General features: G+C 38.2%; 4 protein-coding genes across 6 annotated transcripts; 2 read left to right on the top strand and 2 right to left on the bottom strand.

The window, feature by feature from the left end:
• The first annotated feature begins 362 nt into the window (after positions 1-362).
• Positions 363-3,732, top strand: LOC146470254 (uncharacterized). 2 transcript variants are annotated; one of them, XM_085122323.1, is made up of 5 exons: positions 363-1,419; positions 1,565-1,624; positions 2,044-2,109; positions 2,449-2,508; positions 3,117-3,732. In XM_085122323.1, exons 1-5 carry the CDS (start codon positions 1,269-1,271, stop codon positions 3,269-3,271), a joined length of 492 nt encoding a protein of 163 aa, XP_084978449.1. In that variant the 5' UTR covers positions 363-1,268; the 3' UTR covers positions 3,272-3,732. The 2 variants fall into 2 exon arrangements, with proteins under 2 accessions (XP_084978449.1, XP_084978450.1); XM_085122324.1 differs by lacking the exon at positions 1,565-1,624.
• Positions 3,733-8,340: 4,608 nt separating this feature from the next.
• Positions 8,341-9,462, bottom strand: LOC146470253 (uncharacterized). The gene is made up of 2 exons (XM_085122338.1): positions 9,116-9,462; positions 8,341-8,778 (listed from the first exon to the last, which is right to left on the bottom strand). The coding sequence occupies exons 1-2, from the start codon at positions 9,381-9,383 to the stop codon at positions 8,636-8,638; spliced, it is 411 nt and encodes a 136-aa protein (XP_084978464.1). The 5' UTR covers positions 9,384-9,462; the 3' UTR covers positions 8,341-8,635.
• A 1,624-nt stretch (positions 9,463-11,086) lies between these two features.
• LOC146470252 (uncharacterized) lies at positions 11,087-14,441 on the top strand. 2 transcript variants are annotated; one of them, XM_085122326.1, is made up of 5 exons: positions 11,087-12,143; positions 12,289-12,348; positions 12,768-12,833; positions 13,173-13,232; positions 13,841-14,441. In XM_085122326.1, exons 1-5 carry the CDS (start codon positions 11,993-11,995, stop codon positions 13,993-13,995), a joined length of 492 nt encoding a protein of 163 aa, XP_084978452.1. In that variant the 5' UTR covers positions 11,087-11,992; the 3' UTR covers positions 13,996-14,441. The 2 variants fall into 2 exon arrangements, with proteins under 2 accessions (XP_084978452.1, XP_084978453.1); XM_085122327.1 differs by lacking the exon at positions 12,289-12,348.
• Positions 14,442-21,085: 6,644 nt separating this feature from the next.
• Positions 21,086-25,165, bottom strand: LOC146470251 (uncharacterized). Its single transcript, XM_085122309.1, has 3 exons — positions 24,915-25,165; positions 23,845-23,949; positions 21,086-22,193 (listed from the first exon to the last, which is right to left on the bottom strand). The coding sequence occupies exons 1-3, from the start codon at positions 24,997-24,999 to the stop codon at positions 21,517-21,519; spliced, it is 867 nt and encodes a 288-aa protein (XP_084978435.1). The 5' UTR covers positions 25,000-25,165; the 3' UTR covers positions 21,086-21,516.
• Between the last annotated feature and the right edge of the window lie 1,787 nt (positions 25,166-26,952).

Genomic DNA, 26,952 nt, shown 5'->3' with positions numbered 1-26,952 from the left:
TAATTGTTAATAGCATCTTAAATGTGATCAAAAAGTCCCGTTATTTTTATTTTATATGGCACTATACTGTCTCGAAGATTAAAATAATGATGTCACTTTGTAATTCCGATAGAAATGGGAAGGGTTTCGCCTTCTTGATGTTCTTAATAATATTTTTGTTTTCATACCTGATAAGCTGGCCTCTCCTGTTATGTGGGTGATTTCCAGATCGGTGCTTTCACGTAAACTTAAACTTCTGTCCGAAGATGTGTTCAACGAAGTGTCACCTTCATTATCTTCGCAGCCGCGTGCGCTCATGGAGACCTCTCTCGTTTTTGGATAACTTGATTTACAGCAGTGGTAGCGGTACGGCTCACGGAGTTCAACCTTTCGATTTCCTGATTGAATCGCAATACCCATTCGTCATGACTGGTCTCCTTTACTATTTTCTTGAAATTTCCATCGCTGTTATGGCGGTTGAAATATTTAAGTTTCAAATGGCACTTTGTATGAGATCCTTTTGGGCATGGCTCAAAACGGAACTACAAAACACAAATCACATAGGCTCTTACTTTTGTCAAAAAATTGCAAACATGAGACAAGGAGCATGCAGTTGAATAATTACTGCCATATAACTGAAAGAGGTAGGTCCTTACCTGTAAGGTAGTCGCTCCCTTATATGTGGATTTCTCAACACTCAAGACTTTCCCATAAACTTGTTGCAACTTCAGTCTATCTTTACCGAGGTAAATAAAAACATCTTCTCCTTCGATCGGACCATACTGAAGTTTCGGGCATTGTTATTCTCGTTTTTGTGATCTTCTGCTAACCGATCGCGAATGAAGTGTTGTCGAGCTATACTGATCTCAGTTTCGTCAACCGGGGGTAGGATCTGCAAATTAACTTGGCCGTCGATCAAAAATGCTCTACACTAAATTGGGCGGTGGCCAATGGACAAAAGTTCAGGAACCTCATGCTTTTATATCTTGACATAACACGTTTGCCACAAACATTTTTTTCTTTTTTGTCGTGGTTTCAGTTGACCGCAGCAGTCTTTATCTTTTTCTAGAGCACTGAACGGAAGCGAATGCGGTCGCTATTCGCGGCAGGATTATTGACAACCGAGCCTTTCTGTAAGGCCCGCGGGCGCAGTGCTACCGGATGTGGCCGGAAAAAGAGTAACCAAATTTACGTTTGTTGAATACCAAAAAAGCAGTTACAGTTTGCTGCCAAAACGGCTGCTCAACAAAATGACTTATTAGAGGTCCACGCGGCAGCTTCTTTTCATCATGGATGAAGACTCGGATACGAGAAGTTCTTTCCCGTCTCCTTTCAAGGAAGAGCCAGTGAATAAGGGAATTAGAGAAGCTCCAGAAACAGCTACTTGCTCTTTCAGAAGATGCTTGAATGTGGAAAGTAGCACTTTCTTTCAAGACGACGGTAAGGTTCAATCATTATTAATCTGATGACTTCTTGTTGGCTTAAGTTTTCTTATATTGGGACAAGAACGCTTTGAATTCTCTTAATTAACGTACAACTATGTTCTCACATCAAAATTTGTTCTTGACACTGACTTCAATTTTAGAGGATATATGTGCCGTTGGATTAGAAGGAACCAGTAAAACGTGCTCTCCTGTTAAATCTGGTAACTATGTAGCATCGTGATCTTTGTCCTTTCATTTAATGCTGTAACTATAATACACTCTTTTTTTGTTTGTAAGAACGCCTAATTTTGGGCCTAAGGCTGAGCGCTTCTAATTCTTATTTAAATATTTTTGGGGCAATTTGAGCCTGTAAAGTTCTCTTACCTGCTATAGTACGGTATTTCAATAAATCTATGCGGGCTTGACCACGATAACCTTCATTTGGCTTATTGTTAGCCTTAAAATTTTCCGAGTATATTATTTTATTCGTATTCAATGCGTTCATTTTCAAAACATTTGGTCAAAATTAAAATGTTGTTTACTTACTAAACAAAACAGTGTATTCATTTCAGTTTTAAAAGAGGATAGTCTTGAATCGTCTTGAGTTACCCTTAAACTAAAGTGCAGTTGTTTATTTCAGAAAATGAGTATGCCATTGGGTTCGATGACTCCAGCCGGGACTCATCAATACCAAATACACAGTCCGGTATATATACCCTTCCATTTTTTACTTTATTTTATTTTATTTATTTTTTGAGGGAGTTAAAAGCACTGTAGACCATGATTGGATTAGGATTTATGCCTTGAGTTGTCTCGCAAAATTTATTTCTATTTGACACAAACGATAAACAGTTCTTTGAGTGTAACATGCGTGCGGAGCAGGAGATTGGCACCGCATTTTTGAAATTTCAAATTATACAATTACGCATTCGCGTGGTTTGTGTTCATAGTAAAGCTTTAATTTAAAACAGGACTAACGTCAGTACAAATAAATTCTTGAGTTTTTTTCAATGAATTTGTTACTGAAATATTTGTTCTGTAGCAGAAATGCATGCAATAGGATTTGATGACGCCAGTGACTCCTCCAGGTCATCATCATATCCCGGTATGTGTTTTGCATTTGTCTCTATAGTCTGTCATGAAGTTCATTAAATTTGTTTCCACATTACGGAATAAGTGAGTTTTCTATTCTCTGTCCCGGCTATCTTTATAGAGTACTCTTTTTATACCTCAAAACGCTAGTTTGTATGGAATAAAAGAAATTATCCTATAAAAATATATTATAAGATAAAACCAGTTCTGCACCTCCATCGTACATCGTTTTTACTCATTATGAATATATGGAACATAAATTTGAACTGCGGATGACAGATTAAATAGAAGACCCTCCCAATGCTCTACCAACTGAGCTGTCAAGCCATCTGGGAGCTGCAGATTTCTTAATAAAAACTTGAAGTATGAATAAAGGAAAATGAATATATAAAACATATATTTAAACTGCAGATGAAAGAATAAATTGAATTAATAGGATCTTTCTTTTATTTAATCATGTTCACTCTTAGCATGTTTCATGTCGAGTGCTTCAAATCCAGGATGAAGTATTTGTATACACTCTGTAGAAAATTTTAAATACGTTGAGCTTTATTCTTGTAACTGTTTCATTTCATTAATTTGATTTTTTTTTCCTTTTTTTATTCATTTTTTTTTTGTTAGGGAGCGAGCACGCAATTGGGTTTGATGATAGTAATAGCGGGGATCAAGGAAAACTGAGTTCTTCTCGTACGTGTGAGTTGGTAAAATCATATTTCTCTAGTTTTGCTCAGTATAGCGATTCAGGATTCATGTTGACGCAAACAATAACTGCTTAAGAGAAAACAATAAACAGAAGCTATGTACGAATCGCTCTAGAAGTATAGTGAAAGACGCAAAGAGGGGAAAAAAAAACAAACAAAAAAACAAAAACAAAAACAAATAAAGGAAACAAGAGTAACTCTGCCCTGGCTAACTATCTCTCATCCTGAACGTAATTAAACTTCTGGTAGGAAATCGCTCCTGATTTCTTCAAGATGGTGTTACAAGCGCGTATCAGTACTTTAATTTAACAAAATTGAGTAGCCGGCGTGGCCGTCATCTACGAGAATAGCAAAACTGTGCTCATTTTGAGTTTACTGCAGGCCTTTCCGTGTTTGAGTATAATGTACACTCGCACCGTTTAAATTTGATAACTGCTGATCAGTCAGCGCTTGCTGCCTCTGTCTGGCAAAATATGTCGTTTATTTCATGATTAGCCTCTTTTATCAATAAATGAATCGAGGCACTCGATTGTATGACAAAAAAAAAACAGTCTATGATAATAACTGATTTGACGACAAAGGGAGAGCTTAAGAATATTTGGCAAGAATTCTAACAGATAAAATTAATTAGGGCAGCTATTCAAATAGCCCGCCGCAAACGCCGGTGGTTTTCCGTTAGTTGTTTTCCGCGCCGCCAAAGTTTATTGCGGCAGGAAACAACAACATCTTTTACAATTACCGCTCGGAATCCTCCCTACCTTATTTAATGACTTGGCCACCAACATTTCAAACAACAAACAAAAACATTATCTGTGTGTGTTAGCAAGAATGATAAGTCTATAATTGTTACTACTAAGGTTACCCGGTACCTTCAGAGGTGTTTCGCGTTTAAGCAATCTAGCGCGTCCAGTTTAAACTGTAGATACCTAAACCCCCATATCAAATTAAAGCTTATAGACCTGGCTATCAAACTATACCAAGAACTTTGAAATAAAATGAATTGTCGAATTTTTCACGACCTCTAATTGCGAGCGTCCGAATCACCTTTTTTAAATCTACAAGTCAAAGTGAATTTTGTTTTTTGCTAATTTTTAAAATTTGCTCCTCAGTTTCCGGACCCAAAGCGCTAAAAAAAACGTGTCTGCGTTTTGCCATATTCAATCGCAGTGAAAAGTTATAGAGCATTTTCGAAATAGGATGAAAAAAATGTGGAGTAATCGTACAAAAATCTCTCTCGGAGAAAAAATATTTCGAATGAAAAAATTCGCAGACACGTTTTTGTTGTTTACACTAGCCACTGTCCAAATTTTTTTTAAGGCAAACGAACAAATTTGAAGTGGCTCCTCCAAGTGAAAAAAAATTATTCGAGAAAACAGCGCTAAAAATTCGGCAATTCATTTTATTTCAAAATTCTTGGTTTAGTTGGATAGCCAGCTCTATAAGCACAAATAACCGTGATAAGAAGCACAGCATCTTGCAACAAAAGCAAATAGCCGGGCCCGGTAATCTGACAAAAGCTGCAAGATAATGTATAGTTATTACACGGTTCAAATCCTATCCTTACAACGACAAAAAGAGAGGCTATACTGTCACCAGACGCACTGAAATGAGCCATACCAAGCCTAAACTAAATGCCACAAAGGCATAAGAACGACAGTCGCTAAACGGAAACGTAACAACAAGAGGTCAAAATGACCTTTGAGATCAATTATAACACATGCGACAGTTAAACACATGGCTTTGCTCAGTGTTCATCGCGCAAATCCTCCAAATCATAGATGGCATTTAATAAGAAGAAAATCCAGCGCTGAAAGAAAATTTTAGCGGAAGCACCGCTCTTTTCATAGAGAAAAGGGTATTCTTTGGAAGACATAACCCGTGAGGGAAAAACTCTTATTTAGGCTAAACACGCACATGCATGAGAGTCGCGTAGGCCTGTCAACCCCATTATGCCATGATATTTCCCAGCTGCGAGAGAAGGAGACTGCACCTCTTGAAGAGGTAGATATCATTCATAATCAATAATAATTGAGTCTAAACATTCTAAGCACGATATCACTTTTCTCTTAAATTCCGTTTTCCGTGACGTGAAAAGCGAAACAACCGTACTGTGTGTTCTCTCTGTAGCGGCTCTTATAAAACCCACAGAATACGATATAAGCAGGGAGAAGAATTACGTTCTAACTCGCTCAATGGGAAAGGGGAACAGCAATAGAAAAGAAAGCAAAAATAAAAGAATAAAAAAAAACCACCTACCTCGGTAAATTTAAATAACGTGTCAATGTTATAGAGGCAAAATATTGAGACAAATTTATTTATGGCGTTGACTGCAAGTAACGATTTTTGTCTAATAATCATGTTGCTGTACATTTTTATTACTAAAAAAAATGATAAAATAAGATGTAAACTTCACTTCCTCTTACTTTACCGCTGGCAGATTTACACAGGCCCTTACAGAACTGAACCCTGCCAGGCGAGCACAAGATGTCCAAGAAAACGTCGATGTAGACCTACTGCAAGAAGGAGATTTTGTTGCAGTGGAACTCGAAAATTATCACAAGCATCCAGTTATTGGAAAGGTTTTTGAAGTTAACGAGGATGGGTTCGTTATCTGTTACTGGAGGGGCTCTTATAATAAGGAATGGCGGCCACACACACTTCCTGCACGCAGAGGGTCTAATGAGAACCAGCTCTGGACGCAGCAACTGCCAAAAACCTGTATCAAGTGCTTTGGATTTTCACTGGACGAAAATTCCAAATTGTTACCAGGAACTAAAGCCTTTTTAAGGAAAGCGTACAAGACTAGAGAGGAGAACCTAACAGGGACACAGTGATTAAATCTAATTCTATTGGAACTTAGCACATTTTGCATTATTGATGACATTTGAATTAGTATTCTCATGAAAGTAAATTATCTAACAATCAGTGGGCATTCTGCATCATATGGCAAATAACGTTAATCAAAAGGCACCCTGTATTTAGTGAATTGATAGGCAAGTCACATGCGAGGGTCCAAATTTAGCAATACGGCTTTCTAAATTAATGTATTTCCACATTTGTGGACCCTTGCTTTCCAAAATAAATTAAGCATGGTGTTTTTTGATTTTTAGCGGAGTCAAAACCAAGGGTCCGAATTTCAGACCCTTGGTTTCTGAATAAATTCAGCATGGTGTTTTTGATGATTTTAGCCGGCGGAGTCAAATCCGAGGGTCCGAATTTCGGACCCTTGGTTTCTGAATGAATTCAGCATGGTTTTTTTTTTTTTTTTTTGATGATTTTAGCGGAGTCAAATCCAAGGGTCCGAATTTCGGACCCTTGGTTTCTGAATGAAATCAGCATGGTGTTTTTTGATGATTTTAGCGGAGTCGAAACCAAGGGTCCGAATTTCGGTCCCTTGGTTTCTACATAAATTTAGCATGGTGTTTTTTTGCTGATTTTAGCGGAGTCGAAACCAAGGGTCCGAATTTCGGACCCTTGGTTTCTACATAAATTTAGCATGGTGTTTTTTGATGATTTTTAATAGCGGAGTCGAAACCAAGGGTCCGAATTTTGGACCCTTGGTTTCTGAATAAATTCAGCATTTTGTTTTTTGATGATTTTAGCGGAGTCGAAACCAAGGGTCCGAATTTCGGACCCTTGGTTTTGATGCATGAAAAATTATGCATGTGGCAATGCCTTTTTTATGGTTGAAAGGTAACGTCTGATTAATCACCTATTATATCAGTTTCTGAGGAACGAATTTCCTCATCCGCTAAAAGAGAAGAACTTTTCATACCTTAAAATTACATTTTTTCGCTATCCGCAAGTTTTAACAAATTCAATAGAGACAAATTTGTAAAAAAACTGCCGTCCTCAGAAATAAGAAAATTTGAAAGTCACTTTTAGTGTTTAGTTTTCACCAAAAACGTCAGATAACGTTACTTTTTGCGACATATTAATGGCTTCACGAATTTTTCTATCAAGATATACAGTTTTTGCGGAATGATTACGCAAAAAAGGTTATTAATCTTATTTTCTAGCGGAATTACAGATTTTGGAAAAACTGAAAATAGTTTGGAAAGCGTTTGAACGCTTTCCAAACTATTTTCAGTTTTTCCAAAGTTTCAATTTTCCAAAGAAAGTGTCATTTTTATGCTATTTGTGCGGAGATGAATTTTTAAAGTTAAGTTTTTGTCGATTCCTACGGAGTAAAAAGTTAACACATCAAGAAAACTTCTTTTCAGCGGAGTGATTTTTATTGTCCTCACAAATTAGCCATTTAAGTAATCTTAAGTCTTATTTGTCTAAATCAAGGGGTCCGAAATTCGGACCCTTGGTTCAACTAAATCCGCAGAAAGTGCGTTTTTAAAAATAATTCACTTTAATTCCAGGGGTCCGAAATTCGGACCCTTGGCTCAACTAAATCCGCAGAAAGTGCGTTTTTAAAAATAATTCACTTTAATTCCAGGGGTCCGAAACTCGGACCCTTGGTTCAACTAAATCCGCAGAAAATGCGTTTTTAAAAATAATTCACTTTAATTCCAGGGGTCCGAAATTCGGACCCTTGGTTCAACTAAATCCGCAGAAAATGCGTTTTTAAAAATAATTCATTTTAATTCCAGGGGTTCGAAATTCGGACCCTTGGCTCAACTAAATCCGCAGAAAATGCGTTGTTAAAAATTCTTCACTTTCAGTCTAGGGGTCCGAAATTCGGACCCTTGATTCAACTAAATCCGCAGAAAATGCGTTTTTCAAAACAATTTACTTTAAGTCTAGGGGTCCGAAATTCGGACCCTTGGTTCAACTAAATCCGCAGAAAATGCGTTTTTCAAAACAATTTACTTTAAGTCTAGGGGTCCGAAATTCGGACCCTTGCTTCGATTAAAAAATCTATTGTAAAAACAAAACGCTTCAACTCCGAAGATAGAACAATTGCCTTAAGCCAAACCTCAAATCTCTTTTAAATGACTTGTGCTTACGATGAAAAGTGAGTTCAGTGCTATCCGTCAACAAAATTGCAGGGTTACTTGACACACTATTTATAAGAGGTGATTCTGCAACATTTAATAACTCTACTCTTTAAGGGAAAAAAACTGTTTCCAGTTGTTCAAAGGATGAATAAGGATAAGTCATTTAATTACAAAAAAATTTCTATCAAAATGATTTGCGTACTTCAATCGATAATAATTTATCAAACAGACCACCCTTATATATTCACCCTTTGTACCACCGGCGTCTATAAAAAATTCTAATGCTGTTTATGAGTTTCTCGTAGAGGAACCGGGTTTATTTTTTCCTTCCTGGGCTTTACGAGGCTGGACTTTGGAAGCCAGGTGGAATTTTACGTTTTCCTGCACCTCCTCTTTACCGAAATATAAGCCATTTCTGCCACTCTGCATAGTTGCAACTATTGCAGCCGCATTATGCGAAAAAAGATCTACCACATAATCACCAGAGCGACTAAAATGGTTGACGATCCACTCGTACTTCAGGTTCCATTTCCATGTCCTTCTGGAGCTTTTCTAGGAAAATTGAATCAATTTTCCTAATGAGGATTTCATCTCTCGGGGTTTGCAGCTTTTCTATTAGTAAGAAATGAATTCCTGAAATGAAATATTAAAACTGTTAGAACTATTAAAACAAGCCTGTTTCTACTGAGGCTTTTACACATTGTGCTTTTCATTCTCATTAAAAAGATCGGTCTATTACAAAAGTCACTAACAAATATTTTTGTCGGAGAAATGCCTCGTTAAATGCTTTATGCTTCTGCCTCGACACTAAAACTGCTCGCATAATGTAGAGTCAAGCCTAGCTTTTCCGGAGTATACGTTGCCGTTTAAAAGGCTTGCTGTGTTGTGTTCGGCTATAAGCATTTTTATTTTCTTGATTTTTTTTACTTCAGGCACGCAAAGGTTGACAGTAACAGTGAAATTTATTTACCCTCGACTCGACATTCTTCACATCTTTTCTGCATTTCAGCGAACTGTCCATCGCTAGTGGCTTCTTCTTCGCTGTCGCTCGCTTTATCTCTTCGTTTACTCGGAATACGGTGTATTGGCGAGATTTCGAGAGTTTTTCTTTTACGACTTGTCTGCGCAGTTGCCACTGGAGAAGAACAGGCGAGAGGATCTTCATTTCCACCGCAGCTGGTGTGATCGGCTAAAAGAGATAAGAAATTTCCTGTGTAAGTAGTCATCTCTAGGATCATGTCTGATTTACAGGATGCGTTTTGTTTGCAAACTTATAAGGCAAAGCCAGTTCAACCCATTCGACATCTATGTTTACTGCAAAACTATTCCCTTGTCTCCCACGTTGCAGTTCTTTGTCTCGTCACCCAACGTTCATCGAGACAAATTCCCAGTCGCGTGGGAGACTAACCAAACTCATGTTAACATCTAAATTATCTTTTATCCAATTTGTTCTTCGGGTCTGGCTGCTGGCTTTTCGGCTTTTTTTTTTTTTACCTCATTAACCTTGGTTGACCACATATTAAAGTACAGGAAATGACTGTAATTACTGTTCTCCACTAAAAGTAAAGGATTTTGATTGCAAATGTGACAAATCAGTCGAGAAGAGACCGCTCACCCCTATGTTTTGCGCCCTTTAAACCAGGTTTACAGCAACTATGTTTTATCGTACATTTCCCGTGAGCGCTCTCTATTTGCAAGGAATAACCGGTGAAAATTTAATTTCCGCCAAATGTAACAGTACAATTCTCAAGTGCTTTTCATTTTATATGAAAAAAAACAGTAGTTCCGTTGGGGAATCAAATGGAACGGTTCTTTCCACTGGAAATTTTGGGAAAAAAGCGCGTAACTCACCAAGGAGCATGGTACGTAAGTGTGATGAGGCAAATGGTTCGGTGATATTCCGTTTATTTCGGCAAGAACGAGAAAGAGGAATCCGTTTGCAATTATTCCTTTTTTTTCACAAAAAAATCCAGTGGAAAGGAAACCGGAAGGACTGTTGCACCATTTGTTGTCCTACCAAAACGACCATTTTTTTTTTTCGATCAAAAGGAAGCGCTACGTCTTCATTCAAAAAGAACGAGTATCGAAAAGGCGGTGCCCCCCTTCTTTTTCTAACAGCAAGAAAGCAGTTAATTGGCTGGCTAGTGTTCCCTGCCGGATAACTCCATAACAGACATGTGCCAAAATCATTAAACAAAATAAAAAAAAAGTCCGTGGAAAGCAATTTTTTCCTGTTGTATAGCCGAGGACAAACTGAACTATACAATCGAGCGAAATTTCTTTGACTTGTTTGATGTATTCGCAACTTTTCCATTTTTCCCCCACATTCCATTTTCGCAACCAGTAGCCTAATAGCCGTGACGTTAACTTTCAAATTTTCAGCCTGGATTTCGTTTAGACTGTTCATCAGTCATCTGACAGGATAGGAGTTATCTGTTATAACAGATAACACATTTTTAAGATGCCTCCGATTCTTTCGTGTGAACACAGAAAAATTTCACTCGGTGTAGTTCCATGGCAGCAACGCAAAACATCCAGAAATTTGACTTCTTTCAGAGCCTTTGCTAAGTCTTTCTAAATAATTGTTAATAGCATCTTAAATGTGATCAAAAAGTCCCGTTATTTTTATTTTATATGGCACTATACTGTCTCGAAGATTAAAATAATGATGTCACTTTGTAATTCCGATAGAAATGGGAAGGGTTTCGCCTTCTTGATGTTCTTAATAATATTTTTGTTTTCATACCTGATAAGCTGGCCTCTCCTGTTATGTGGGTGATTTCCAGATCGGTGCTTTCACGTAAACTTAAACTTCTGTCCGAAGATGTGTTCAACGAAGTGTCACCTTCATTATCTTCGCAGCCGCGTGCGCTCATGGAGACCTCTCTCGTTTTTGGATAACTTGATTTACAGCAGTGGTAGCGGTACGGCTCACGGAGTTCAACCTTTCGATTTCCTGATTGAATCGCAATACCCATTCGTCATGACTGGTCTCCTTTACTATTTTCTTGAAATTTCCATCGCTGTTATGGCGGTTGAAATATTTAAGTTTCAAATGGCACTTTGTATGAGATCCTTTTGGGCATGGCTCAAAACGGAACTACAAAACACAAATCACATAGGCTCTTACTTTTGTCAAAAAATTGCAAACATGAGACAAGGAGCATGCAGTTGAATAATTACTGCCATATAACTGAAAGAGGTAGGTCCTTACCTGTAAGGTAGTCGCTCCCTTATATGTGGATTTCTCAACACTCAAGACTTTCCCATAAACTTGTTGCAACTTCAGTCTATCTTTACCGAGGTAAATAAAAACATCTTCTCCTTCGATCGGACCATACTGAAGTTTCGGGCATTGTTATTCTCGTTTTTGTGATCTTCTGCTAACCGATCGCGAATGAAGTGTTGTCGAGCTATACTGATCTCAGTTTCGTCAACCGGGGGTAGGATCTGCAAATTAACTTGGCCGTCGATCAAAAATGCTCTACACTAAATTGGGCGGTGGCCAATGGACAAAAGTTCAGGAACCTCATGCTTTTATATCTTGACATAACACGTTTGCCACAAACATTTTTTTCTTTTTTGTCGTGGTTTCAGTTGACCGCAGCAGTCTTTATCTTTTTCTAGAGCACTGAACGGAAGCGAATGCGGTCGCTATTCGCGGCAGGATTATTGACAACCGAGCCTTTCTGTAAGGCCCGCGGGCGCAGTGCTACCGGATGTGGCCGGAAAAAGAGTAACCAAATTTACGTTTGTTGAATACCAAAAAAGCAGTTACAGTTTGCTGCCAAAACGGCTGCTCAACAAAATGACTTATTAGAGGTCCACGCGGCAGCTTCTTTTCATCATGGATGAAGACTCGGATACGAGAAGTTCTTTCCCGTCTCCTTTCAAGGAAGAGCCAGTGAATAAGGGAATTAGAGAAGCTCCAGAAACAGCTACTTGCTCTTTCAGAAGATGCTTGAATGTGGAAAGTAGCACTTTCTTTCAAGACGACGGTAAGGTTCAATCATTATTAATCTGATGACTTCTTGTTGGCTTAAGTTTTCTTATATTGGGACAAGAACGCTTTGAATTCTCTTAATTAACGTACAACTATGTTCTCACATCAAAATTTGTTCTTGACACTGACTTCAATTTTAGAGGATATATGTGCCGTTGGATTAGAAGGAACCAGTAAAACGTGCTCTCCTGTTAAATCTGGTAACTATGTAGCATCGTGATCTTTGTCCTTTCATTTAATGCTGTAACTATAATACACTCTTTTTTTGTTTGTAAGAACGCCTAATTTTGGGCCTAAGGCTGAGCGCTTCTAATTCTTATTTAAATATTTTTGGGGCAATTTGAGCCTGTAAAGTTCTCTTACCTGCTATAGTACGGTATTTCAATAAATCTATGCGGGCTTGACCACGATAACCTTCATTTGGCTTATTGTTAGCCTTAAAATTTTCCGAGTATATTATTTTATTCGTATTCAATGCGTTCATTTTCAAAACATTTGGTCAAAATTAAAATGTTGTTTACTTACTAAACAAAACAGTGTATTCATTTCAGTTTTAAAAGAGGATAGTCTTGAATCGTCTTGAGTTACCCTTAAACTAAAGTGCAGTTGTTTATTTCAGAAAATGAGTATGCCATTGGGTTCGATGACTCCAGCCGGGACTCATCAATACCAAATACACAGTCCGGTATATATACCCTTCCATTTTTTACTTTATTTTATTTTATTTATTTTTTGAGGGAGTTAAAAGCACTGTAGACCATGATTGGATTAGGATTTATGCCTTGAGTTGTCTCGCAAAATTTATTTCTATTTGACACAAACGATAAACAGTTCTTTGAGTGTAACATGCGTGCGGAGCAGGAGATTGGCACCGCATTTTTGAAATTTCAAATTATACAATTACGCATTCGCGTGGTTTGTGTTCATAGTAAAGCTTTAATTTAAAACAGGACTAACGTCAGTACAAATAAATTCTTGAGTTTTTTTCAATGAATTTGTTACTGAAATATTTGTTCTGTAGCAGAAATGCATGCAATAGGATTTGATGACGCCAGTGACTCCTCCAGGTCATCATCATATCCCGGTATGTGTTTTGCATTTGTCTCTATAGTCTGTCATGAAGTTCATTAAATTTGTTTCCACATTACGGAATAAGTGAGTTTTCTATTCTCTGTCCCGGCTATCTTTATAGAGTACTCTTTTTATACCTCAAAACGCTAGTTTGTATGGAATAAAAGAAATTATCCTATAAAAATATATTATAAGATAAAACCAGTTCTGCACCTCCATCGTACATCGTTTTTACTCATTATGAATATATGGAACATAAATTTGAACTGCGGATGACAGATTAAATAGAAGACCCTCCCAATGCTCTACCAACTGAGCTGTCAAGCCATCTGGGAGCTGCAGATTTCTTAATAAAAACTTGAAGTATGAATAAAGGAAAATGAATATATAAAACATATATTTAAACTGCAGATGAAAGAATAAATTGAATTAATAGGATCTTTCTTTTATTTAATCATGTTCACTCTTAGCATGTTTCATGTCGAGTGCTTCAAATCCAGGATGAAGTATTTGTATACACTCTGTAGAAAATTTTAAATACGTTGAGCTTTATTCTTGTAACTGTTTCATTTCATTAATTTGATTTTTTTTTCCTTTTTTTATTCATTTTTTTTTTGTTAGGGAGCGAGCACGCAATTGGGTTTGATGATAGTAATAGCGGGGATCAAGGAAAACTGAGTTCTTCTCGTACGTGTGAGTTGGTAAAATCATATTTCTCTAGTTTTGCTCAGTATAGCGATTCAGGATTCATGTTGACGCAAACAATAACTGCTTAAGAGAAAACAATAAACAGAAGCTATGTACGAATCGCTCTAGAAGTATAGTGAAAGACGCAAAGAGGGGAAAAAAAAACAAACAAAAAAACAAAAACAAAAACAAATAAAGGAAACAAGAGTAACTCTGCCCTGGCTAACTATCTCTCATCCTGAACGTAATTAAACTTCTGGTAGGAAATCGCTCCTGATTTCTTCAAGATGGTGTTACAAGCGCGTATCAGTACTTTAATTTAACAAAATTGAGTAGCCGGCGTGGCCGTCATCTACGAGAATAGCAAAACTGTGCTCATTTTGAGTTTACTGCAGGCCTTTCCGTGTTTGAGTATAATGTACACTCGCACCGTTTAAATTTGATAACTGCTGATCAGTCAGCGCTTGCTGCCTCTGTCTGGCAAAATATGTCGTTTATTTCATGATTAGCCTCTTTTATCAATAAATGAATCGAGGCACTCGATTGTATGACAAAAAAAAAACAGTCTATGATAATAACTGATTTGACGACAAAGGGAGAGCTTAAGAATATTTGGCAAGAATTCTAACAGATAAAATTAATTAGGGCAGCTATTCAAATAGCCCGCCGCAAACGCCGGTGGTTTTCCGTTAGTTGTTTTCCGCGCCGCCAAAGTTTATTGCGGCAGGAAACAACAACATCTTTTACAATTACCGCTCGGAATCCTCCCTACCTTATTTAATGACTTGGCCACCAACATTTCAAACAACAAACAAAAACATTATCTGTGTGTGTTAGCAAGAATGATAAGTCTATAATTGTTACTACTAAGGTTACCCGGTACCTTCAGAGGTGTTTCGCGTTTAAGCAATCTAGCGCGTCCAGTTTAAACTGTAGATACCTAAACCCCCATATCAAATTAAAGCTTATAGACCTGGCTATCAAACTATACCAAGAACTTTGAAATAAAATGAATTGTCGAATTTTTCACGACCTCTAATTGCGAGCGTCCGAATCACCTTTTTTAAATCTACAAGTCAAAGTGAATTTTGTTTTTTGCTAATTTTTAAAATTTGCTCCTCAGTTTCCGGACCCAAAGCGCTAAAAAAAACGTGTCTGCGTTTTGCCATATTCAATCGCAGTGAAAAGTTATAGAGCATTTTCGAAATAGGATGAAAAAAATGTGGAGTAATCGTACAAAAATCTCTCTCGGAGAAAAAATATTTCGAATGAAAAAATTCGCAGACACGTTTTTGTTGTTTACACTAGCCACTGTCCAAATTTTTTTTAAGGCAAACGAACAAATTTGAAGTGGCTCCTCCAAGTGAAAAAAAATTATTCGAGAAAACAGCGCTAAAAATTCGGCAATTCATTTTATTTCAAAATTCTTGGTTTAGTTGGATAGCCAGCTCTATAAGCACAAATAACCGTGATAAGAAGCACAGCATCTTGCAACAAAAGCAAATAGCCGGGCCCGGTAATCTGACAAAAGCTGCAAGATAATGTATAGTTATTACACGGTTCAAATCCTATCCTTACAACGACAAAAAGAGAGGCTATACTGTCACCAGACGCACTGAAATGAGCCATACCAAGCCTAAACTAAATGCCACAAAGGCATAAGAACGACAGTCGCTAAACGGAAACGTAACAACAAGAGGTCAAAATGACCTTTGAGATCAATTATAACACATGCGACAGTTAAACACATGGCTTTGCTCAGTGTTCATCGCGCAAATCCTCCAAATCATAGATGGCATTTAATAAGAAGAAAATCCAGCGCTGAAAGAAAATTTTAGCGGAAGCACCGCTCTTTTCATAGAGAAAAGGGTATTCTTTGGAAGACATAACCCGTGAGGGAAAAACTCTTATTTAGGCTAAACACGCACATGCATGAGAGTCGCGTAGGCCTGTCAACCCCATTATGCCATGATATTTCCCAGCTGCGAGAGAAGGAGACTGCACCTCTTGAAGAGGTAGATATCATTCATAATCAATAATAATTGAGTCTAAACATTCTAAGCACGATATCACTTTTCTCTTAAATTCCGTTTTCCGTGACGTGAAAAGCGAAACAACCGTACTGTGTGTTCTCTCTGTAGCGGCTCTTATAAAACCCACAGAATACGATATAAGCAGGGAGAAGAATTACGTTCTAACTCGCTCAATGGGAAAGGGGAACAGCAATAGAAAAGAAAGCAAAAATAAAAGAATAAAAAAAAACCACCTACCTCGGTAAATTTAAATAACGTGTCAATGTTATAGAGGCAAAATATTGAGACAAATTTATTTATGGCGTTGACTGCAAGTAACGATTTTTGTCTAATAATCATGTTGCTGTACATTTTTATTACTAAAAAAAATGATAAAATAAGATGTAAACTTCACTTCCTCTTACTTTACCGCTGGCAGATTTACACAGGCCCTTACAGAACTGAACCCTGCCAGGCGAGCACAAGATGTCCAAGAAAACGTCGATGTAGACCTACTGCAAGAAGGAGATTTTGTTGCAGTGGAACTCGAAAATTATCACAAGCATCCAGTTATTGGAAAGGTTTTTGAAGTTAACGAGGATGGGTTCGTTATCTGTTACTGGAGGGGCTCTTATAATAAGGAATGGCGGCCACACACACTTCCTGCACGCAGAGGGTCTAATGAGAACCAGCTCTGGACGCAGCAACTGCCAAAAACCTGTATCAAGTGCTTTGGATTTTCACTGGACGAAAATTCCAAATTGTTACCAGGAACTAAAGCCTTTTTAAGGAAAGCGTACAAGACTAGAGAGGAGAACCTAACAGGGACACAGTGATTAAATCTAATTCTATTGGAACTTAGCACATTTTGCATTATTGATGACATTTGAATTAGTATTCTCATGAAAGTAAATTATCTAACAATCAGTGGGCATTCTGCATCATATGGCAAATAACGTTAATCAAAAGGCACCCTGTATTTAGTGAATTGATAGGCAAGTCACATGCGAGGGTCCAAATTTAGCAATACGGCTTTCTAAATTAATGTATTTCCACATTTGTGGACCCTTGCTTTCCAAAATAAATTAAGCATGGTGTTTTTTGATTTTTAGCGGAGTCAAAACCAAGGGTCCGAATTTCAGACCCTTGGTTTCTGAATAAATTCAGCATGGTGTTTTTGATGATTTTAGCCGGCGGAGTCAAATCCGAGGGTCCGAATTTCGGACCCTTGGTTTCTGAATGAATTCAGCATGGTTTTTTTTTTTTTTTTTTGATGATTTTAGCGGAGTCAAATCCAAGGGTCCGAATTTCGGACCCTTGGTTTCTGAATGAAATCAGCATGGTGTTTTTTGATGATTTTAGCGGAGTCGAAACCAAGGGTCCGAATTTCGGTCCCTTGGTTTCTACATAAATTTAGCATGGTGTTTTTTTGCTGATTTTAGCGGAGTCGAAACCAAGGGTCCGAATTTCGGACCCTTGGTTTCTACATAAATTTAGCATGGTGTTTTTTGATGATTTTTAATAGCGGAGTCGAAACCAAGGGTCCGAATTTTGGACCCTTGGTTTCTGAATAAATTCAGCATTTTGTTTTTTGATGATTTTAGCGGAGTCGAAACCAAGGGTCCGAATTTCGGACCCTTGGTTTTGATGCATGAAAAATTATGCATGTGGCAATGCCTTTTTTATGGTTGAAAGGTAACGTCTGATTAATCACCTATTATATCAGTTTCTGAGGAACGAATTTCCTCATCCGCTAAAAGAGAAGAACTTTTCATACCTTAAAATTACATTTTTTCGCTATCCGCAAGTTTTAACAAATTCAATAGAGACAAATTTGTAAAAAAACTGCCGTCCTCAGAAATAAGAAAATTTGAAAGTCACTTTTAGTGTTTAGTTTTCACCAAAAACGTCAGATAACGTTACTTTTTGCGACATATTAATGGCTTCACGAATTTTTCTATCAAGATATACAGTTTTTGCGGAATGATTACGCAAAAAAGGTTATTAATCTTATTTTCTAGCGGAATTACAGATTTTGGAAAAACTGAAAATAGTTTGGAAAGCGTTTGGGGTCGTAAGAGCAAGGACCTACGACCAAGGAGCTAAAAGAACACCTCCATGCTTCCATGACAACACAAGAATATCAAACCAAATTTAAAGTGACAAATTTTCAAGTTTCCGTAATTGGATTTATCTTACTTTAACTTTACTAATTCAATTTACTTTAGTAAACACCAATGCGTGATATTTAACATTCACTGATTATTGTTGATTTCGGAATTTGTAAAACGCAACCCTAACTATTTAGCGAATTAAAAACAGAATAGGAAAGTTTGACCGGTCTCCAATTTTTATTTCGGCGAGCATTTTACCATAGCCATAGGGGAGAACTTCAACCCCACAGATTTCCTTTTGATGCAGTTTCATTGGCAATCTGACACCTGAGCGAACTCTAGAAATGGACATCGAGACGCTTACTGGTCCTTACTAGATATGGTTTTATAAGCAAAAATCTCACACCGCAAAAGAGAAAAATCGGTTCCAAAACCGGACTTTTCCTTATTGTAATTAAAAAAGATGTAAAGATTAAAAGAAATGCGTTTTCATTACGCTTTTTTGATATATGTAAAATTAGTCTGTTCATTGCCACGGTAACGCAACAACGGTTGTTTATTTAGCCGTTGTCGGAATTCTAAACGAATTATGGTGACTTCAAAACGGTCGTGTGAAGTGTTTAATTCAAAACCCAGGGTGATTTTAATACATTATCAAGAACAACGTTACATTACTTAAAAGGCAAAGTTTAAGAAAAATCGGCCTTATACCACATATCGAAGACCATCTTTAAAATTTATCCGTTTTTGCGGGATTTTTCCTGTTTAGAAAAGGGACATTTTCCTAAGCTCTGTTTGCTTTAATTAATAATGGTTAAGTCCTGTTCAAACTCTGCTATAAACGTGCGGTGCTTCCTCTGTCAATACCGAGTATAACAATACCATGGATCTCCTTTCTTTCCAGACGGAAGAGTCAGTTCAGAATATTAATTTCACACTGCCGTGCGGGTACTTTCGGGATTCTCGCGGGTTAAATTTGTTTATCTCAGTTTTCTAGAACGTTAAGCGCTCCTAAAGAAAACTAAAGGCGTCTAATTTGTTCTCTACTTAAGGGCTTTTTGTAGCCAGAAAAATGAGCGAAATTGATTTCACGAGTTCTGCCACCAAATGCTTGATATTTTCTGACCGCCGCTCTTAAGTGTTTGTATTTAGTCTCGTTTTAGCATTTTAGATCAATAAAGCTACTCGCTGATCATATGTGTATGGTTACGAGTCTTCTATTTTTCTTCCCTGCATGGAGTTTAGCTGATTCTGGAACAATTGCTTGGTGACATCTTGCATTCACATACCATGGCATTTCTACGAAAACAGCACTACGTACCGCGCAGGTACGCACTGCATTTAAGGATGCGCTCGATTGACCCTATTCCGGAATAGTAATACATACAACGATGACAAGAAATCCCACGTAAAAGGTTTTAGGAGTTACGGGAGTACGAGACGTCATCTAAATCTTTTTGTGGGAGCGCGTTTTGTGACCTCTTGGTACCAGGATGAGGGGAAGGGATAGGCTGCCGGGTACTAAATAGTCTTCACGTTATACTTTTAGCCTCTAGAGTATCTAAAAAATGAACTAAGATTTCGCATGGAGCATTCATAACAATTTTTAAAGTCTGACGCCTGCCAATTTTGGCGTCTCTCGACGAATAAATTATAATGACAGTACGATTATCAAGATCTACTACTGTCTCTTAAAATTGTCTAAAAATTGTGAGATTAAGTGAAAGATGAAAAACAAAAACTATTGCATCATAAAATTGAAGAGAAAAGATTGTGTGCTTCAACAAGAATATTAGGGTCCGTAAAACTTTCAAATCAATGCTTCTCCAGCTTTGTTTTTGGCTTTTTTGCAAAGTCTGCGCGAGCGCTAATGACTAATTAGTGACTAAGTCTGGAGGCTCGGCGGGGAGGGAAGGGCGTCTTATATACAGTTTAACGTGCTATTGAACCAGTTGAACGGCCACCTTCGAGGACTGGAAATATTGTCGCTTGGAAAAAGAAACTTGGATTTATGCCATTTTAAAACAAACACTCACTCGTATTCTCCCCACGAATATGACAGCCAGCAATAATTGCTTCTGGTGATCGTTGAGAGTACGTCGGTCGCACTAGGTGTTAGTATGTCGCCCCTGCGGAGGGGGCGTCAACATCTGTGGTTTTAGCATTTGTTTACCCCTGAGACACATCTCAAACTTTTGCGAGAATCGGATGACAGTTGTATCAGGTATGATACATAAACAAGCCATTTTTACAACCATAACTACGCGCATGCCCGCATAGTAATGCCTCGATAGTGTACAGCTTATCGCACCCGACAAGATACGGGGGAGACGTTGGTTCGATTCATAATTGGCATGGGACAACGTGTTTTACTTTTGAGAATTATGTATTATTCAGTGAGTGACACAGGCATACTCGGAGAAAGGAAACCCGCCTATGTCACTCACTTAACAATACATCATTCTCATCTATTCACCAGGCTTAAAATATACCATCGCATTTATTTCATTGCGGACGTTTTACTTTTGATGTGAGACATGTCTAGATGATGTTGGAACAAAAAATACTTCAGCTAAATGTGTACTATTTTCGGTATTCTTTACGTAATTACCATAATTTATCGGCATTACCCCGCTTTCTGGGCGGATGCATGAGTTACTGGCTACAGTAGAAAGTGTTAACCAACTAGTATGTCCCCCTTCCCATTCGATAACGCTACAGACCCTCACCAGTGCCACTCAAATACGAGCCATTATAACAAACATCATCACAAGATGAAATTATGGGTTATGCCTTTACAAAATCCCTCACTGCATCAATGTGACTTCGCTTGTATGTCCGCGGGGTACAAAACAACGTAACAAGAAATAACTCATTGCCGGGAACGACGCGAAGGTGGGAGCGGTGGCTTAATAGAGGTGATCTTTGAGTATTCTTTACAATGCCGAACTGACATTTTCTCGGGAACTCTACTTAATTAAGGTGGGTGGTGGGTAGTCGTTTGTTAGAGGCGGCTAAGTAAAGTAATCGGTTCATAAGTTTATTTAACTCAATATCTTAAGCAGCTGAACAACGTTAACTTGGATTTATTTTAGTCAGTTTCCTTGCTTACACGTGTCTTTTTGAAGCTTATTAGAATGAGCCTTGTGCATGAAATCATGTACATTTGCTCTTTCATACAAAACGCGAAGCTTGGGTGAACACCTTTTTGCGGATATTACTTCAAAAAAGCAAACACAGTTCAGTGTCTGTTGTAGTTATTGAAAAACTCAAATGGTATTTTAAACATTGCAGTTTGTCGACGGAGTTTGCAGATTTATATTCTCTCGTTTTTTCTTTAAGTGTGTTATTTTCTTCAGTGAGAGAACACACAAAGAGAATATATCTTATTTGCGATGTCTTAATTCCTTAATGCAAAATTCACTCGACGGAGTTCGTGGAGCAAAGTAGTTAAATCATTAAAAATTTTGTGAAACGTTGCTTTTTAATGGCGTACTGGGCTTTTGGCAGCAATCGCTGCGGCAGCCGCCAAAGCTGCGGAGTTAAGCTGTGCCTTTGACTTCTTACAACAACCGCAACCGCATCCACAACCGCAACCACAACCGCCACCGCAACCGCCGCCGCAACCGCAACCGCAACACGGGCAGGAATGGCAGCAATGACAACAGTGGCAGCATGGCTCACAGCAGTGGCAGCAGCAACACGGCTCGCAGCAGTGACAACAGCAGCAGGGTTCGCAGCAGTGACAGCAACAGTCGTGACAGCAGTCACAGCAGCAGTCATGACAACAGTCGCCACAGCAACAGTCGTGACAACAATCGCAGCAACATTTCTTGCTGGATTTGACCTTTTTGCCTATACCAAGCAAAGGCGCAAGGGCATTCGTCCTAGAAGTAGCCGTCGCTGGATAAGGAATGGCTTCTCTGACTCTCTGTTTTCCTTCTCCATCTTTGCATTTGCAGTTGCTTTTCTTCTCACTCCCGGAGTTTTGAAGATCGTTGCACTTGTTTTTCAGTTGGTCTGGGCATTTACATTGGCTTCTCTTTCCTCTGTCTTTGCAAGGAGTGCTGCATTTTTTATTGCATTCAGATTTCTTCGTTGCTTGATTACTTCCCTTTAGGGCCTTCCCGTTGCACACGCAGGGATCTTTTTCTTTTTGTTCTAAAAAAGTAAACAATTTGAGTAATTAGTTGAGGACAACAAGTTTCTCAGAGTTGAAGTGCATAATTTAATTGATATAGTCTTTCCTCTTCAATGCCTTTTTGCAGCCATTTGGAAGACTCTGTGTATTTTTTGTATGGGCCTCGAGCCTTTGACTTCCGTTTACAAGAATGATCAACTTTTCGCTATTTCGCCTCGAGATATAAGCCTGCGCAGATGTCACGAAATATGTCACCATCGTCGTTTAAAATGATTTATAAAAATTAATCGTTTATCTCACGACTGTGTAGCATAGGTGTTGTGCTGTTTGATCAAGGGCATCCATGCTTCTGCAGTTTTGATTGAAATTCCTGGAGCGGGGATGCCCACGATCAACCAGCGCAACAGCCGATCGTTGCCACAGCGGACCCTTGAGGGAAGAGCGTGGATTCTGTATAACGAGGATCGAAACCCTTCAGTCACTAACAATGGGTTTTCAGTTGAGACCGGAGGCTATATGATGTCCGGTACTTTGATGTGATGATTCAACCTTTGAGTCTGATAAAGACCTTGATGAAGACTAATTTAATATCTGAGAGTTTTGAAACACAAAGTCCCAGCACACCAGATTTACAAAATTCGCTATTCACTAACGTGCAATCAGAAAAACATTTATAGTTTAAAACATGACCAACCAAAAGGATTTCTTATCATAAATTATTTCAAGAAAGGACCAGAGCTAGGGATAGGAAGCTGCTTCTCCGGTCTCAGGAACGTCGAAAACAACGCTTCAAAGTGTTCGATCAATCGCAACACTTCCCGGGGGAGCATGCGTCCGAACCTCCCTAGCAAGTTCGGCTGCGCGCCTTCGGCGCTCGCTTAACGCCCCACGACGTGAACATCTATATCCGGTGATTTTCAGAATAGATCCGGTACTCTCAAATACTATCGAAAACTCTGCTAACACCCGACGTAGGGATCGAAATCGATAATCACCACCAAGCACGGTGCCACTGATATAAATACGCAGCCAATCGACACCATCGCCTGATGAAGACCAGCAGTATAGCGGTCGAAGCGTCGCGATCAACACCTATGCTACACAATCGAGGGACAAACGGTTCATTTATATCTATCAAACTTTTCGCTTTTCTAATTCTTTCTTTGATTTAAGATTCTTAAGAAAACACACGGATTGGACCTCACTAGACAATTCACCAAAATACCTGTTCCTAGTTTTAAGGTTACGTTATAATGTGATACGCAACGTCGCAAGAAAACAAAGCTTGCAAGTGTTTTTTTCGGGAATTTTTTTTCTGAGAAAGATTTTGGTGGTATGCTTTTTTTTTACTGTTTTTAAAAACCCTTTTCTCTTCATGAAGGACAAAGGCCATTCCGATTGTCAGCAGGAATGAATGGATTAAACTTCACTATCCTGACAGGATTCTTCGAGCATTTCACAAGACCTTTACATCAAAATTTATGGCATTATTGCCATCATTACTGTATCTCTCTGACCGCAAGAGTAGATACCTTTAATTGACTAGAGACGCGAATACAGTTTTCAATTCAGTGAATATTTAATTTAACTTTACTGGTTTAGAACTACAGGGTGTTAACTTCTCAAGTTACCAAAATGACAAATCAGGCCTGAACCGTCATAAATACTAACCGTCTTCGGAGTCGTTGTTTTCACTTGGTGATTCTGATTCTTCTTGGACCAACTCGTTGGATTGCTCGTCTGCATCTTCCTTTGATTCCAGATTGTTTAACTCGTCTGCAAAAGTACAGATTGACACCTCATTGCTCAGCGAGTTAAAAAAATGATTTGGTGGCGCATACGGTTGGAGCTTAACCTTGTTTCTCTAGCATTAAGGAAACAAAAGTATTGCTACTCCCTCCCTACCCTCTGGATTGAATGCTAGTGCATCGAAGGATACCCCCCCCCCCCCCCTTCCCCTCGCCTTCAAAAATATGAGGTGGGTGCAGCGGCAGAAGCCAGGAGTCTATCCACCGACTTTCAGATCTGACGTCCAACGTGCTAACCACTACAACACCGCGCCTCGCAGTTACATGTTTCACACGCATAGTTGCAGCTAAAATGAAAAAGAAATCTACCGAAAACGAAAACATTAAACCCTTACACCCCCTTGGGCCAAAGAGACTATTTTTCAGTCTGTAAATGGCGGTGGTTTTCGACAAACTGGTAAATATAATTTCGTGCTTTTTGTACCATTATGGGTTCCATCAAGTTCCTGTTTATTCACCAGTAGTAATGGAAAACCATTTATTGGTTCAACTGGACAAACTAAGTCCTTTTCACGATTCTTAAACGCTGAATCACGCTCTAGTCATACATTTTGTCCGCTATGGAATACATTCTTGGATTCACTTTTCTCAGTTGGCGATTCTGGTTCTTCTTGGACCAACTCGTTGTTGCTTTGTTGCGTACCTTTTCATTTGGTTTGATACATTTAAACTCGTCTACAAAAAAGGAAAATGACGGTCTCATCTTATCCTATAAACGCATTGGCAATTTACATTGTCCATACATTAGTATCGATTTTTGGACTCGCTTTTCTCGTTTGGCGATTCTGATTCTTTGACTAACTCACTATGTTGCTCCTCGTTTATCTCTTCCTTTAGTTTCAGATTTTTAAAATCGTCTTCAAGTAGACAACATAGAATTCCATCGGACCAATGGTAAGACATCTCAAAAATTCGTTTAAAGGTCAGAATTACCATTTGCTGTGTTTATGGATTTTCCATTCACCAGTGCCAGAGTTCCCAGTGCGATGCACGCAAATGTTATTACCTTCAAATACATAATGGTGTATACAATGAACTAGGCAACGACCTAAACTCTGAAGATAAAAATCTAACAACACAAGTGCTTTTAGAACAAAGGAACATAAGGAAGTATGACATCACAAGTATTGGCAAGGGGCATGTAGACTATGGCAGGAAAATGTGATGTTATTACTGGTAAACTACGCCCCTTGTTAAACCTCTTGTTAATCAGGCCTGTAAGCTTGGTTTCTATTGGCCCCACAAACAAGATACCTGATAATTACTTGAGTACCTCTTAACCTTACATCATAGCTGTGAGATAGTTTAAGTATACTATGGCAGGAAAATGTGATGTTATTACTGGTAAACTACGCCCCCTTGTTAAACGCTCTTGCAAATCAAGCCTGTGAGGTTGTTTTCTATTGGCCCCACAAACAAGATACCTGATAATTACTTGAGTGCCGCTTGACCTTACAGCATAGTGGTGAGATGTTCTTTAATTATTAACATAAATAAAAGATATGGAGAAATTATTTCGCAAATCCCATCGGGGGAAATACCGTATCTTTCGTAATACGTACATTATAACTATATATCACAAGAAATCTTTGTAATTTGTATTTGTTTATTTATTTTGTCATGTAAGTTTTTTGTTAAGTTTCCTCTGAGACAGTAGCCATATGTGCTACTAAATAAAAGTTAAATAAAGGTTATGTATGAATGTAAGTGGCCCCAGTTTTCAGAAAAGTTAAACAGCGCTAGTGTCTTCTTTTTTAAGAAACAAAGTCATGCAAGTTTTAACCGTACTTTGTACACATTCTCTTAATCACTCGTTGTTTTTGGAAAAGTGCAGTAAGTGGTTTGTGAAGAATTGTTTCAGAAATATCTCAGGACAACGAAAAAAGTAGAGAAAATAAGGTTCCAGTATTTTATCCTTTTCCCTTTTGTATATTGATATGAGTTATTGATATATAGTGTATCCAAAATAGCAAACGTAGTTTGTTGCGCAACCAGTCTGTTTACACATGATAAAGTGCAAAGCTGCATATGAACAGTTAACATTTCTAACTACCGATTGAGCTTATACAATTTATTTCTTTAATTGCACAAAAAATTACCTAGAGATACTGAATGTTTCAAAATGAAACAATAGAACTCTGGAAAGACATAAACGTTTTTGTTTGTATTTCTAGCATATAAACCCTCTCCAACCATACGCACCCGAAAGGAATATTCCGTCGCAATCAAAGGTGTGTTAAGAAATGCACTTTATAAAAGTAATACACAGGTTGTATGTCTTTTGTGTGCCGAGTTTTTTTTACTTTCTCTCAGGAACCTTAAGACGCCCGTCTGTATTTATGTAGGTTAGAAGAATACACCGTCTTGTACATTTCGAGCGCGCATTTTTGGAGAATTTTCTAGCGATCGATAATTAGAATATGAAGTTTAATTCATTATGGCCTTGAATGCAAAAAGTCTGTTGCTTTTAAAAGATGATAACTCAAATAATAAAGGTTATGAGAAAATGTAAATAATCATCGAGGTGTGGAAGTGATGAACGATGAGAGTGCACATATTTGGACAGTGGCTTTTAAGAGGAAGAGTAGAACACTCAATTCGCCGTCGTTCCCACAATTGCTCGAGTATTTTCATCTCAACAAGGAAGATTAAAATGAAAAAAGACATGGAAAGATTAATTTGCGTGGTATTTTTATTTTCTTTGTATGACCGAGGCGAGAATAGAATGGAAGGCCAGTTCCTAACTACTTAAACAGAACTTCGTGAAAACAACCATTGACCCAACAGAGGGGTTAAGACCTGATCATATTGTGTTTAAAGACTCGACTGGAATTGAGTAATAAATCTGGCTTAACACTGGGATATTAACAGTTTCCTTTATTTATCATTTGGGTTCACTACTGACGCATCGCGTTAAGCTGTGAGGTCTTTTATGAGAAGGCAAGCTTTGCACACGCCGCTTCTTCGTCAC

This window comes from Pavona decussata, unplaced genomic scaffold (assembly GCF_977016875.1).
Source record: "Pavona decussata unplaced genomic scaffold, jaPavDecu1.1 SCAFFOLD_114, whole genome shotgun sequence".
Taxonomy (NCBI): Eukaryota; Metazoa; Cnidaria; class Anthozoa; order Scleractinia; family Agariciidae; genus Pavona; species Pavona decussata.
Note: the sequence above shows the minus strand (reverse complement) of the source record. Positions and strands in the feature narration are given on the sequence as shown.

What these genes read in the sequence shown, in the direction of transcription:
- LOC146470254 (XM_085122323.1), top strand. Translation starts at nt 1,269, where the DNA reads ATGGATGAAGACTCGGATACGAGAAGTTCTTTCCCGTCTCCTTTCAAG. An exon ending in GTGCTCTCCTGTTAAATCTG is followed by an intron (nt 1,625 to 2,043) that starts GTAACTATGTAG and finishes TGTTTATTTCAG; the next exon opens with AAAATGAGTATGCCATTGGG. An exon ending in CAGGTCATCATCATATCCCG is followed by an intron (nt 2,509 to 3,116) that starts GTATGTGTTTTG and finishes TTTTTTTGTTAG; the next exon opens with GGAGCGAGCACGCAATTGGG.
- LOC146470253 (XM_085122338.1), bottom strand. Translation starts at nt 9,383, where the DNA reads ATGATCCTAGAGATGACTACTTACACAGGAAATTTCTTATCTCTTTTA. An exon ending in TGAAGAATGTCGAGTCGAGG is followed by an intron (nt 8,779 to 9,115) that starts GTAAATAAATTT and finishes ATTTCATTTCAG; the next exon opens with GAATTCATTTCTTACTAATA.
- LOC146470252 (XM_085122326.1), top strand. Translation starts at nt 11,993, where the DNA reads ATGGATGAAGACTCGGATACGAGAAGTTCTTTCCCGTCTCCTTTCAAG. An exon ending in CACTTTCTTTCAAGACGACG is followed by an intron (nt 12,144 to 12,288) that starts GTAAGGTTCAAT and finishes CTTCAATTTTAG; the next exon opens with AGGATATATGTGCCGTTGGA. An exon ending in CAGGTCATCATCATATCCCG is followed by an intron (nt 13,233 to 13,840) that starts GTATGTGTTTTG and finishes TTTTTTTGTTAG; the next exon opens with GGAGCGAGCACGCAATTGGG.
- LOC146470251 (XM_085122309.1), bottom strand. Translation starts at nt 24,999, where the DNA reads ATGTATTTGAAGGTAATAACATTTGCGTGCATCGCACTGGGAACTCTG. An exon ending in ATCCATAAACACAGCAAATG is followed by an intron (nt 23,950 to 24,914) that starts GTAATTCTGACC and finishes GTACTTTTGCAG; the next exon opens with ACGAGTTAAACAATCTGGAA. An exon ending in AAACAACGACTCCGAAGACG is followed by an intron (nt 22,194 to 23,844) that starts GTTAGTATTTAT and finishes TTACTTTTTTAG; the next exon opens with AACAAAAAGAAAAAGATCCC.